The following is a 13,251-nucleotide window of genomic DNA, read 5'->3' as shown; positions in this document are numbered from 1 at the left end:
ATTTACTTAGTTATTTATTATCATTGTATTTGTTGTTGTCACAGAAAGTCGCAGGCTTCCCTTTATAGAAACTTGGTTCTTTCCAGACACTTAAAACCACTGAAGCTACAAATCTTAAAAGTCAGAAAAATATATTTATCAGTAAATGATCTCGACTGGAACCTGAAAATCTATGACTTTATTGCTCAATTGCACATTTTCTTACTTCTTTATTTATAATGTAGAACTCCAGATATACAGTCCCTTTGCTGAACCAGTGCAGCATTGTTCTTAGTAATGTTGGCAGTAGCAGTTTTAAGTATAACAAACGTTGGTTTTGGAGTTTGGCGAAGGAAGACGGAACAGAAAGCAACAGAGTGAAAGTTCCCACTTCATTTCATTTGACCAAACAGTTTCTAGTTTACTGAACCAAAAGCATCTCATCAACAATTCTCAATGTGCTGAGTATTAAATATAGCACTTCATATGTGTGCAACACTTTGAATGTTAATGTGTTAACAAAGGGACAAACATATATAAATCAACAGTTCAATCAAACTGGATTTGCATTAATTTCAGCTCTTACAATAAAATAAAGCAGATACATTTCGAAAACTTGAAGTTTATTTGAATTACAGAGAGTCCCATGATCCATATGATGAAATCACAACTAGGCTTGGACCATATCTGCAACTTCATATCTAGTCCAGCCCAAATTTTGCGATAATAATAATATATTATGTATTATTGTTTATTTATTATTATTTTTCTTCTCTCAATATTATGAAAAACATTGCATATGCCAGTAAATATTGTGATATTCAATATTGTTGTTGCTGTTTCATCCTTCATCATCAAGTGTCATTGCATACTGTGACACCCCTCCCTGTTTGGTTGTTGGGCAGGAGGCTTGCTTGTGTCATTTCTCTTCTAGGTACCAGTGGGTGTGGCTGGGTAATGGCTAATTGGATACACCTGGGCCAGGTGTTCCAGGGCTATTAAAATCCTCCACACTTCCTTCCTGATGAACAACACACAGAGGGAAGCGTGGCTCCAGACGCTTCATGCTCCTCGTCTTCTCCCTGTTTTTTTTTTTTTTGTTTCTTGACCCCCCCCAACACTTCATACTCCATTCTTCACTCATGCTATCACTACTGATTGACTGACTTCCACACCTCACAGCATCTTTGATTGACTTTGATTTTTGACTTTGGTTACAAATAAATAATGGTCTCTTTGCTTTAACTCCTTGTGTTGCCTCCCGCTTTCCTTGTCATGGTTTTGAGCCGGTCGTGGCAACAATTATTTCAACACAAGCCTGTCTCTGTCTCTCTACACACTGCAGCTGCTTTGGTTATAAGAGAATAAATCTGCTTGAATATTGAAAATATAAAATGCTGGAGGTGGATTTCTAGCCCAACAAAACTTTTTTTTCTGTCACAGTAATAATGCGTATAAAATAGTTAGTGTCACAGTTCTGACAGCTGAGGTTTTTAAAAATGGCAGAAATTTCATGATGACTGTCAGGTGTGCTGATCCTGGAGCTGTCCCAGGTACATGATAGTGGGTCAGAATCCCATTCATTCCTCACTCAGCGGAGTTCAGCATCCTTTCTCAGCCCTCACCGTTCTCCTGTCAAGACACACAGTAAATAAATAGTAAAAAGGAAATCTTGCCTGTCACAGTGAATTCATGCTTGTCTACACTAGAACAGAAAGGTAGAATACTTACTGTTAGCTAGCTGAAACCCTGAAATACAGACGAGAGATACCAATGTCAAATACATGAATTGACTTATTGACTTATATCACAGGTAGTGGGGGGGGGGACACACTGTTCCTCACCATTATTGTTCCTTCTCCAGATGAAGAATCCAGAGATGCAGAGTGTAAGGAGCAGCAGTGCAACACCTCCAATGACAGCCGCAGCAGGAAACTCTGAAGGAGGAACTGGAACCAAAACAAAATCTTTCACATTGCTGCAGCTTGTCAAACCATGCGGTGTGTTTCTGAAAGTGTTTCCAGTGGTAACGCAGTCAGAGTTAGCAGTGCTGTCAATCATTCTGGTCAAACAAACATCACTCAAATACTAAAAAAATAGAATCACTTCCTCGTGGTTGTATCCCTCAGCCACTCAGACTAGTTTCAGATTACATCCCTGTTTATCCAGAGTCTTATAAAATATGAACAATTTGTGTGAAATTGTCATAATTGCTGTGTGAAGTCTTGAGTTATGGTTAAAAAGTGTTTTCACAGGTCATTGTGACCTTTGACCCCCCAAATCCAGAGTCCTAGTGAACGATTGTGCCAAATTTGAAGAAATTCCGTTGAAGAGCTCTCAAGATATTACATCCACAAGGTGAAGTCACCATGACCTGGACCTTTGACTTTTCTGTCATGTCATGCTCATTTCCTGTCATCCCCATACTTTCTCTGATAAAGGCAGAAAATTACTTCTGGAGTCTTGAAAAATTGGCTGAAGAATATCTAAAAAATATGTTTAGGTTAAAATGAAAGAGTAAAGTGCATAAACACGTAGTGGCCACATGGTGACACTATACACACCTATTTCTAGCAAGTTCTTTCTTGTTTTATGGACTAACTGTTCATTAAAATTTCAGATATCCTAGACCATAAACAGGAATAAAAAACCCTGCCTCCACCACCTCTAATCTCACTCTTACCTTCATTGGTCCTGATCACTGCTTTGTCCAGTTTGGTGACGATGTCCTCCTTCACTCCAGAGAGCTGAAACACACAGTCGTACCTCCGCCAGTCTTCAGGTGTGACTGATGAAATGTTCAGGTCAACACTCATCTGGAAGGTTTCATCATGGTTGGGGAGGATCTCTCCTTGGTCCACGTCCTCATAAAGATCCTCTCCATCTTTCCTCCAGAACATCACAGCTCTGTGAGGGAAGAAACCTGTAGCGTGGCAGCTGACTGGAGAGGAGGGAGTCTTCTGGAGGAGAGACACTGAGGGAAGCTCTGGAGGGAGAAACAGATGAGTTTATACCAACATATATGACATATAAAGATGTAGTATGTGTTTATATATTGCTCCATTTTTATTGGAATGAAGGCAGATGAGTGTAGTTATCAGTATATAACAGTCATGTGATTCTACCTGTTCTCTGAAGAAAGCTCTGCCCATAGTTCACATACTTCTTCAGCCAGTCGGGACATTTGTGGATGTAGTAGTTTTTATTGTATTCTAATCTCGCTTTCTCAGCATCCCATCTCAGTTTGGTGACGACAGCCTGTGGTTTTGGAGCGACCCATGTCAGTGTCTGCAGGTCCAATGCTATGAAGTCCTCTCCATCATAACCATACTGATTATAACCAACAACCTCTCCAGTGCCATCATCCCACTCACAGCCATTCATCCTCTGTAAAATGTGGACACCTGAGACAGACAGAGAGAGAGAGACTGCAACTAAAGCAAGAACATATCTGGGGGGCAGCTACAAATTTCTAAGAATTTCCCTCTATTAAAAGCAACCAGAATGGCCGACTTAGGAACGCTCGAGAGTACAGGTATGGCGGGCAGGGCCACCATGCTATTTGGCAAATATGATGTCCACGAAACTCTGAGTCTGTGAATATAGATACTGTGAGTGACTGGTCAGGCACGAGTAATTGAGCTTGCACATCAACAGAAAAATAATGTACCTTGAGTTTGGTTCAGGCGTTGCTTCAAGTTGTCAATGTTGGTTCTGAAGACTTGCTGATTTCCAAAACACTTCAGTGTGTACCACTCCAGGTGCTGTGGGTCATCTTTTATTAATTTTTTCATCCAGTCTTGTTTTGGTTCTGCTGTCTTGACGTTGCTGTCACAATAACCCACCTGAACTTCATCAACCATTGCAGCTCCTATGAACTCTGGAAAGTTTGGTATGCCAGAAGTTGCAGTAAGGAGATATTTCAGAGAGTGTGTCACTGTGGGACAAAAAAATTGTTTTGAATTGCATTTTATACATTTTTCTCAGGGGGAATGATTAGTTGGTTATCAGTTGCCTTTAATAATATAATTTTAAGATCTGTTAAATCACAATGAGCTACAAAAGAATATGGTATATACTCGTTCTAAATACTATTATTTTAGTTCTAACTGCAAAGTGTGTTATAGAAAAGCAATTACAGCACACTGTATTTGAAATCATGCCTAGTAGTGTGTTGAAATTGCCTAAATTAAAATAAATGTAATTTTATAATGCACTGACATGTATAAAACAATAGTAGTAATAATGACAATGTTTAATGATGACATGTAATGACATTAAATCAACATCAGCGTAATAAAAAGTGAAAGTGAAAGTAATTCCCAGGGACAATGTATCGGGCTCCACAGTACGGTGACAAATCAAACAAGCTTTACAGCAGCAACAGTAACAGGACATAACGATAGTCTCGACTAAGAGTTACAACATACTCTTACCCGGAGATGCAACGTCACACAACAGGAGCAGAACAAACAATTCCTTCATCTTGTTCTGATACGCAGACCTAAATCTCAAGAGGTGGAGTCATCTGATGTGGGCGTGTCTTAAGTGAACATATATTAATAAATAAATATATTTACAGTAAAATATAATATAATATAATATAATAACAATAGTAATTATATAATATAATATAATATAATAACAATAGTAATTATAATGATAGTATATATATATATATATATATGTGTGTGTGTGTGTGTGTGTGTGTGTGTGTGTGTGTGTGTGTGTGAGTGTGTGTGTGTGTGTCTGTCTGTCTGTCTGTCTGTCTGTGTGTATGTGTAAGTGAAAACCAGGTTGCATACAAAGGTTGTTCATATACGTCTAGCATGTATACGTCCTTGATGTCTAGTCGTTGGAGTTTCTCATCCTGGTCTCCTGCAGGATGCACTGGGGCGATTATTCAAAAGACGAGGTTCATCTCGCGATATTTCTATTGAGCCCTCTGTATCCCTCTTCTGTCTCCTTTGCATTATCATCATCCCATATAAAGGTTTGCATCGTGTATGAATGGGCGTGTTTTTACACATGTTGTAAAATATGCTTATATAACATTGTAAACAGCATCATTGATAATCCAACATATATATGTATAGCCTATATATATTTCAATCTAAACAAGGGAGCGCGGAAGGAGGCAAATTTGGAATGAGACGCGTTCCCGCGAGAGTCCAATGAGTTGAGTTGAGTAAATGCCACGTCTTATACACAGCTACCAGCAGCATCAACGTAGTCACATTATTAGCACTTTACCAGACTTACTGTTGGCAGGACAGAGAGTTATCCGGCGGCCCAACTGGCACTGATATCTGACACAATCCGGTAAGAGTTAATTGTTTGTTTTTCATTGTGTGTCGCACTTAGCGATGTTGCTCCTGCTGCAGCAACATGTTAGCAAGCGGGGTACTAGCTAGTTAGCCACCTAGCAGGCTCCCTGCACAACTTATGGAAACAGGGATCAGTGGTCATTGTTTGAAGACCGGCTTTTACTGTTTACTGTGATTAAAGTCAACACTTTTTGAGATTGAGAGACTATCTGCTTTACATCCACGTCCGACAGCAAACAAACAATCACAAGACAGCTAAATCAAAGTCAGATGGCTAAACGTGAAGTTAGCCAACAAGGTTCGACAGTTATCACATTCACACTGTGTGCACACATCAGCATGCATCCTTCACTGTTTCTAATGTATCAAATACTCTACACAGGATTAAATCAGGGCAAACCAGCCAGTGAATACCTAGCATAGCAAAACTTTAATTGAGCACTCTGAGATGCTAACTGTGCTGCACAGACATCATGACTTGTAGTTATGTTTTACTGGAAAAAATCCAGTAGCCAAATCCCAGTGTAATTTTAATACCTGTCGTGTTGGCACTGTAATGCAAACTGGCCTATCTGATGGAGAGTGGAGAGCACACCCCAGTCTCACTGAAGATGCACCATTGTCCCAGTTCTTAAACCAGATGTGGTGGTAATCAGGAACACATCTGACTACACACTGAATGTGATGCAATGTGAATGAAAATGCTTATTTGTCCATATGGAGTGAGCACCTCCTCAGCCTTTTAGTGTGAGTGCAACACAAGAATTCTTCAAAACAGTGTATTTGATCTGATGCCAAAGATATTATAGCAAGCTTCAAGGTTTTTACCCAAGGTAAGATAATGCACCAAGAACATCTATGGCGCGTAGCATGTCATTCAAAAGTTGCGCTAATCAGGACTGAGGTAAATCATCCAATTAATTGTTGTGCATTCAACTGTTATAATTTCGCCTCCTTGTGCTTCATTGTCACAGTGAGAGAGCTAATTTCAAGCCCTTTCCTAGAGCAGTTTCTGCCCAGTGTCAATCGCTGTACCGATTGATGTGCCACTACTGTAAATGCATCTCATCTAAAACAGTTTGCATGTGCCATGAAGTGGATGGTGCAAGTCTCTACTTCTGCCACACGTGTGCACATGTGGGTGTAAGATAGATGTAGCAAGGGACAAAGTTATAGTTGCTTTTAATTTAATCTCATTACACATTCAGTCTTTTTTAAACCTACCAGGAAAATGAAAGTGCAGGTTTGTTTGCAGGACCAAAATATTTACACTGTAGGAAGGCAGATCGTTTTAGTCTGGCTCTTTATTGAATTTTATTTATTGACCTTTCTATTTATTTATATATTTTAAACTGTTTTACTGGTTTGTCCTTTTACTCTGTGATCATTTTCTGGATTGTTTTCCTTTTAATACCCTGCTTTTATCTCTGGCTATTTATTTTATTTCTGCTTTTATTCTCTTCCAAACATCTGCTCTCTTATAGAATTTTATCATTTTATATCTTTTTTGTATTCATTTTTTACTAGATTTTTAATATCCTACCTTTCATTTGTGGTTTTACTCACCTCAGTGCATGTCCTCTGTTTTAGTATTTTACTATTTTATCTTTATCATTCTGTCTTTATCTCTAATTTCCAGTCTTCAGTAATTCCTCAGTATTATTATTGTCTTAATTTTTAAGTTTTTATCTCTTAGTGCTCTGTGTGTGTGTTTATGTTTATGTTTATGTTTATGTGTGTGTGAGAGAGTGAGACACAGAGAGAGTGAAGGGTGGGGGGTTGCTTTTTTATTGCTTCTATTCTATAAAGCACTTTGTGTTACATTGTTTCTATGAAAAGTGCTATACAAATAAAGTCGGATTGATTAAATAATTCTTCTTCTGTTATCTTGCATCCACGCCCAAGACACACAAAGTGACTTAGAGTGTATGTGTAAACAGAGTTAAATCATCAGTCAGCCTGTGAGTTTTTATTCTTCCTGTCTTCTCTCTTTGTCAGAGGGGATAATATGGGCTGTGTACGTCTGCTGGCGCTGACACTGGCCACATCTGCAGTACTGCTGTTCGCCTCCCGTTCAACCTTCGCTCACAGCCACTCGCATGGTGACCATGGACATGGCCACCATCACCACGGCCACTCCCACGGAGAAGAGGATCACCATGGACACTCTCATGGCCCTCAGGTGAAGATGTTCCACGGGGCGAGCAAGTGGAGCGCCGAGGCCAACCTCCCAACGGCTGAAGAGGAGCACCATGGACACGCCCACGCTCATGATCACGGGCACGCTCACGATCATGATCACGGGCATGCTCACGCTCATGATCATGGGCACGTACACGCTCATGATCACGGGCACGCTCATGATCATGATCACGGGCACGCTCACGCTCATGATCACGGGCACGCTCATGATCATGATCACGGGCACGCTCATGATCACGGGCACGCTCACAATCATGATCACGGACACGGGCACGCTCATCATGAGGATGTTGTTCGAGTGCACAAGGAGGAGAGTGGGCATGGGCACACGCACGGAGGGGAGAGAGTGAAGAGGGAGGCAGAGGGAGAGAAGAGGGACATGGTGGAGCTCTGGACGCAGGTGTGGTTATAATGTGATCTCATAATGTGTTACCAGTTTGAAATGTTAAATGTTGAATTGAGTATTTACACAGGGAGGAGCCTCAGTGTTTAATCCTCCCACAGCAGCTGTGGAAGACTGTGTGTTCCCTCTGTGTGTTTCAAGTCAAATATTAAATAGGTGTAAGGCTACTCAAGAAGAACCGCTTTAATCAGAAAGTCCTTTCATGTTAAGAAATTCAGTCTGAAAACAAATCAATGCCTTAAAAGGAAAGTTTGACATTTTGGCGTAACACATCATCTCTGTAACACTCACTGCAGCTGGCCAAGAAATAGTCTTGTGCATTATAAAACCACAATGTGCCATTTTTACACTTTACAAGTTTTTTGTGATGGAATAAATAAATGAGAACTTTGCTGGCTTTTTGAAATGCAGACACAGCTAGGTTAGTTGTTTCCCCCACTTCCTTTATGCTAAGCTAAGCTAAGCTAACTATCTAACTTCAATTTCATATTATCAGCCCTCACCTCACTCTCAACAAATATGCAAATGTGTTGAACTATGCATTTAAGAGCTTGGTAGGTACTGTCATTTATTGAAACTGACATTTAGATGCCATAGTTTTTGTCCTCTACTTGTCTAGAGTGTCGTGTTTTCTGTGTTTTGTCCACCTGAAAACACACAAGGCTACTGAGAATAATTCAGATCAACTCAGTTGTTGATTTGACTCTGCTACCAGAGGAAGGGTAGATCAGCCAGCAGTAGATTCAACAGTGTTCTGGAGATAAAATGGACTCTGGTCAGGTCTCATGAGAAAAATGTCAGCTTGGCACCAAAAAGAAGCGTTGCCTTTAGCTGTGACCTCTGCAGTGGGCACACATGGGCGAGCAGAAATGTTTTCACAGCCTGAAACCTCCACCTTCTGCTTGTTTTTTTCGGGGGACTTCTAAAGAGTTTCACTAATTCTTGTAAATGTTGAAACAGTTTTGTTTTATTCTGAGGAACTCGAATTTCATGACTCTTTCCCAACCAGTGCGAACAAACAAAAACACATCTGGAGCCACAATTGGTATCCAGATGTTAGTTTGTTGTGCTCTGTTTGACAACATGTGGACACACTGTCTGTGCCAGAAGCGTTTTAGTCTTATTTTTTCAGTTGTCCCTCTCACAAAACAGATTTAACAACCTCACAATGACTTTTTCTTTTTAACTGTATTTAACCTTCCCTGTTTACGTGTGTAAACACTCAGAAACCCGAGTCATCCGTCTTCATGTCGCATCCTTGATGATCTTGCGTTTTGAGGACGTTCTCTCCTGCGGGACACTAATGTAAAGTAAAACCTCCCTGTCTTCCTGTCCGCAGGCTATCGGAGCGACTCTGCTGATCAGCGCGGCTCCTTTCCTCATCCTGTTTCTGATCCCAGTCCAGTCCAACAGCGACCAGCACCAGAACCTGCTCAAGGTGCTGCTCAGCTTTGCCTCCGGCGGACTGCTGGGCGACGCCTTCCTCCACCTCATACCACACGCTCTGGGTGGGTAGTTGAATCCATAGAAGGCTGTTTTTACTCGCTCTGGCTGGTTTACTTTCTTACTCTGGCTGTCTGAATAGCTCTGAGGTTTTATTTCCTTCTTCATATAAAATGTAGAGGCAAAAAGTTTAAATTCAAACATGTTTGAGCAAACACGTCACATTTCTTGATATATGGGTAACAAAGTCCTTCAGATGTTCACCGCTGCCGCACGGTGCTGAGAAAGTGTGACGCTACTTAGAGCAGCTGAAGGTTTTGGGACTGATCCTTGTTTCTCACGTTTATTATAATGTACAAATGTACAAACACCTCAGGTTAGGCTCTCTGGGTAAGTGATTCCTCAACATGAATAAATACACACACACACACACACATAGAAGAATCACAAAAACACAGTCGCAGCATCTTCAGTTTGTCCTTTTGACTTTAATGTCTGTTTCCTCTTGCGTCATGTTTTTTTTTATTTTTATTTTTTCCCTCGCAGAGCCCCACTCTCATCATGGAGAGGACGATCACGGACACTCGCATGAAAGTGAAGAGTCGCAAGACCACGGCCACTCCCACGGTGCGCAGTAGCTGCCTTCTCTCTTAGTTTGTATATGTAGTCAACTGGTACTCTGACTGCTGGTAAAAATCTTTTTTTCTCTGGTGATGCAAACAGTATACTGTATGTGCCTTTGAGCTGTGGATGGGTCAAACTGTTCATCTATCACAGTTCCAACCAGTGTTCCTCATCCTCTACCTGCACAGGAGCTGCTCACGGTCACATGATGTCAGTGGGTCTGTGGGTCCTCGGCGGGATCATCGCCTTCCTGGTTGTAGAGAAATTTGTGCGTCTGGTGAAGGGAGGGCACGGCCATGGACATTCCCACGGCCACTCACATGGTACGTCGGTGGAAACTCACCTGCAGAAAACAAACAAAACTATTTTTATTGCAGATTGCAGTTTTTAGCAGGTGCTATTTTGTAATTTTATTTATTATTTTATTTTATTAAATTAACCAAAGGCGCTCAGAAACTGTTGGAGTAGACCTCATTTCTTCAGCTGATCTGGGGATTGTGGCTAAACTTGAATTTTATCCTGTGTAACATTTTCAGCTGCTGCCAAGGAAAAGGACAGTGATGGAGAGGAAGAAAAGGAAAACAAGACAAAGGATAAAGGAAGCAAAGACAAGAAAGTGCCAAAGAAAGAAGAGAAACAAAGCTCAGGTGAACAATATGTTGATTTTCATAGACTTATCTCTAATAGGAAACAAAGTAGAAGAACTCTGCCCTCTGCTGGTGTCTTTCTGCACTCTTTAAACCCCCTCACTCTCTGTCCTCTCCACTAATACAGACATCAAGGTGTCAGGTTACCTGAACCTGGCAGCGGACTTCACACACAATTTTACTGACGGCCTGGCAATCGGAGCTTCCTTCCTGGTCGGTCCGGCAGTGGGCGCCGTCACCACCCTCACCATCCTGCTGCACGAGGTCCCGCACGAGATCGGAGACTTTGCCATCCTTGTCCAGTCTGGCTGCACCAAGAAAAAGGTAGCTGACCAGTCAAGCTGCAATTTATTAGAGTGAATTATATTCCCAGCACAATCAGCCGGACCTTTAACAGACTGATGCTCATGATGCCGACACCTACGTGGAAATTGACACTTGTCAGTTTGTTCACATTTGAGTGTTAAAACATTCAGAATGAGCTGGGACAAATGCTAGGGTTTAATTTCAGGTCTGAACTGTTATTTTATTAAACTGTAAAATCATATAAATGTGTTGGAAAAGATTTAGAAGGACACAAGCTAAATGCTATGAATGCAGAAGAGACTAATACTCTTTTTACACAAAGATAAGACGGTATAAGCAGGTTTTTTTAAAAGCGGGTAAATCCTCAAATTCCTTTTTGACTCCTTTACACTGCCAGACGAGTTTTCCTTTTTGAGAGGATGCACACAGGTGACAGGTGTGTTTACAGTGTGTCTGCTCTGAAAGACGCCACAGCAGGAAAAAGGAGGGGGGGGGGGTTTATGAGTTCAGCCGGGTGTCATGTGTTTACATCACTGCCGATCGAAGCCGATAAATTCCCGCGTCTACTGCAGAGTCATTTAACCTGGGAGAGAATGCCGATTGTACCCATTCACATTGCTGACAAAAGCCAGATGTTAGCGGGTTTTTTGACCAGTGGAAAAGGGGATATATAGACTTTTTTTACCCCTCTGATTGGTCACAAGCACAACCACTTAAATTAATATAGAAACTTGTTCCCAACGAATGTGTTATTATTTTTATTGTTTTATATTATTAAGAAAATGTTAGAATAAATAAATGTGTGGAGAATGTGTTGATATTATAATCCCCTGCCTCTCTCCCATCAGGCCATGTGTCTACAGCTGCTGACGGCCTTGGGAGCCCTGGCTGGCACAGCTTGCTCCCTATTGGCAGAAGGCGTGGGCGCCGCAGCGACCGCCTGGATCCTGCCCTTCACGGCCGGCGGGTTTGTTTACATCGCCACGGTGACCGTGCTCCCGGAGCTGCTTGCGGGCCGCGCCAGCTTCGGCCAGTCCCTGATGGAGATTCTGGCCCTGCTGTTCGGAGTCGGCATGATGGTGCTGATCGCCGAGTACGAGTGAGACGCAGCAGAGGAGACAGAGACAAGAGAGGGAACAGGTTAAAAAAGGTGGTTTTAAAGTAGAGTTCAAGTGGAATATTTTTGTCAGGGGTGTGTTTTCTTGTTTTTTTTTTGTTTTTTTTAATGTGTTCTATTTTGGGACAAACACCACCCACTTATGGCAAACGGATGATTTTTGTTGTCTTGTGTGTTTTAGCAGTTCACAGTCACATCCCTGATTTGTGTTACAATTTGTTTTTGAGAGGAAAAGTGTCGGCTCGGTGGAGCGGTGGAGACTTGAGAGCTGGAAAGAAACAAACTGATGGAGGCGTTTTTGAGGACTGCTGTGTTGTTCACCGAGGGCCTCCATCAGGACACGAGGTGAAATCTTTCTGTCCACCCGTCCCAAAACTTCACTCGCAACCTTCACTACACGGATCACCTGCAGCTTACACTGACAGTTGCTAACCTCCAAAAGTGGCTTCAAGTAAATCAGTTTTGCAGCCATAAATCTTTCTGTCATTAGAGTGGTGGTCTTCTAGTGGCTGGTCCTTAAATCTACATTTGAGAGTCGGGTCAGTGAAACGGCAGAGAAAGCTCAGTGGACTGGCTCAGTTGTTCTCACTACAGCCACCTGCTCAGTGAAACGTGTTTCATGTCTGTTTTGTTATGAAGATACTGAATGTTAATATTTTTACATTCCACAAAATAAAAGTAAATGTTGTGGCTTCTACAGATGTGCTCAACATGGCATCATGTTAATGCTCTTGTTTTATCAAAGGAAGACTTAAAGGTCCCATATTGTAGAAAGTGAATTGTCCATGTCTTTCTTGATTATAGAGCAGGTCTAGGTTCTGTATTAATAATGTAAAAGTATCAGTGTGAAAGTGTGAAATCCATGGACAAGATGCACACAGTCTGTATTCAATAACTGTCTTAAAACAAGCTGTCAGGACTTCTGTAACTTTGTGATGTCACAACAAAACTGTCACCACCCTCAGCCATGCCCCCAGCATGGCCCACCTGGACCCAGTGTCCAACTTTGCAGGATTTGTTTTCTCAAAGTGTTAAACTGAGGTCTGCTATATTTTTATTTGATCACTCAGAAAGCCTGAGGGAGGAGATGTAAAACTACTCTAGTAGTTACTAAAAACCACAAATATATCTTCTTATGGATCAAAACATGAAATAAAACACAGGAAAAGTGTAAAATATGGGACCCTTAACTTTTAACATTCC

At 41.4% G+C, this 13,251-nt stretch overlaps 2 protein-coding genes across 2 annotated transcripts; one reads left to right on the top strand and one right to left on the bottom strand.

Annotated features, from left to right (window-relative positions):
* Positions 1-581: 581 nt before the first annotated feature.
* On the bottom strand, positions 582-4,493 carry LOC111233210 (major histocompatibility complex class I-related gene protein-like). Its single transcript, XM_022760974.1, has 7 exons — positions 4,416-4,493; positions 3,650-3,916; positions 3,105-3,383; positions 2,663-2,965; positions 1,824-1,928; positions 1,711-1,728; positions 582-1,611 (listed from the first exon to the last, which is right to left on the bottom strand). The coding sequence occupies exons 1-7, from the start codon at positions 4,462-4,464 to the stop codon at positions 1,601-1,603; spliced, it is 1,032 nt and encodes a 343-aa protein (XP_022616695.1). The 5' UTR covers positions 4,465-4,493; the 3' UTR covers positions 582-1,600.
* Positions 4,494-5,173: 680 nt separating this feature from the next.
* LOC111233248 (zinc transporter Slc39a7-like) lies at positions 5,174-12,924 on the top strand. The gene is made up of 8 exons (XM_022761020.1): positions 5,174-5,301; positions 7,305-7,908; positions 9,251-9,419; positions 9,901-9,981; positions 10,167-10,301; positions 10,515-10,625; positions 10,753-10,949; positions 11,780-12,924. The coding sequence occupies exons 2-8, from the start codon at positions 7,315-7,317 to the stop codon at positions 12,032-12,034; spliced, it is 1,542 nt and encodes a 513-aa protein (XP_022616741.1). The 5' UTR covers positions 5,174-5,301; positions 7,305-7,314; the 3' UTR covers positions 12,035-12,924.
* The last annotated feature ends 327 nt before the right edge of the window (positions 12,925-13,251 follow it).

Source organism: Seriola dumerili, unplaced genomic scaffold, assembly GCF_002260705.1.
Source record: "Seriola dumerili isolate Sdu_G_001 unplaced genomic scaffold, Sdu_1.0 BDQW01000381.1, whole genome shotgun sequence".
NCBI lineage: Eukaryota > Metazoa > Chordata > Actinopteri > Carangiformes > Carangidae > Seriola > Seriola dumerili.
The sequence above is the reverse complement of the archived record's forward strand: the minus strand, read 5'-3'. Positions and strand labels throughout refer to the sequence as shown.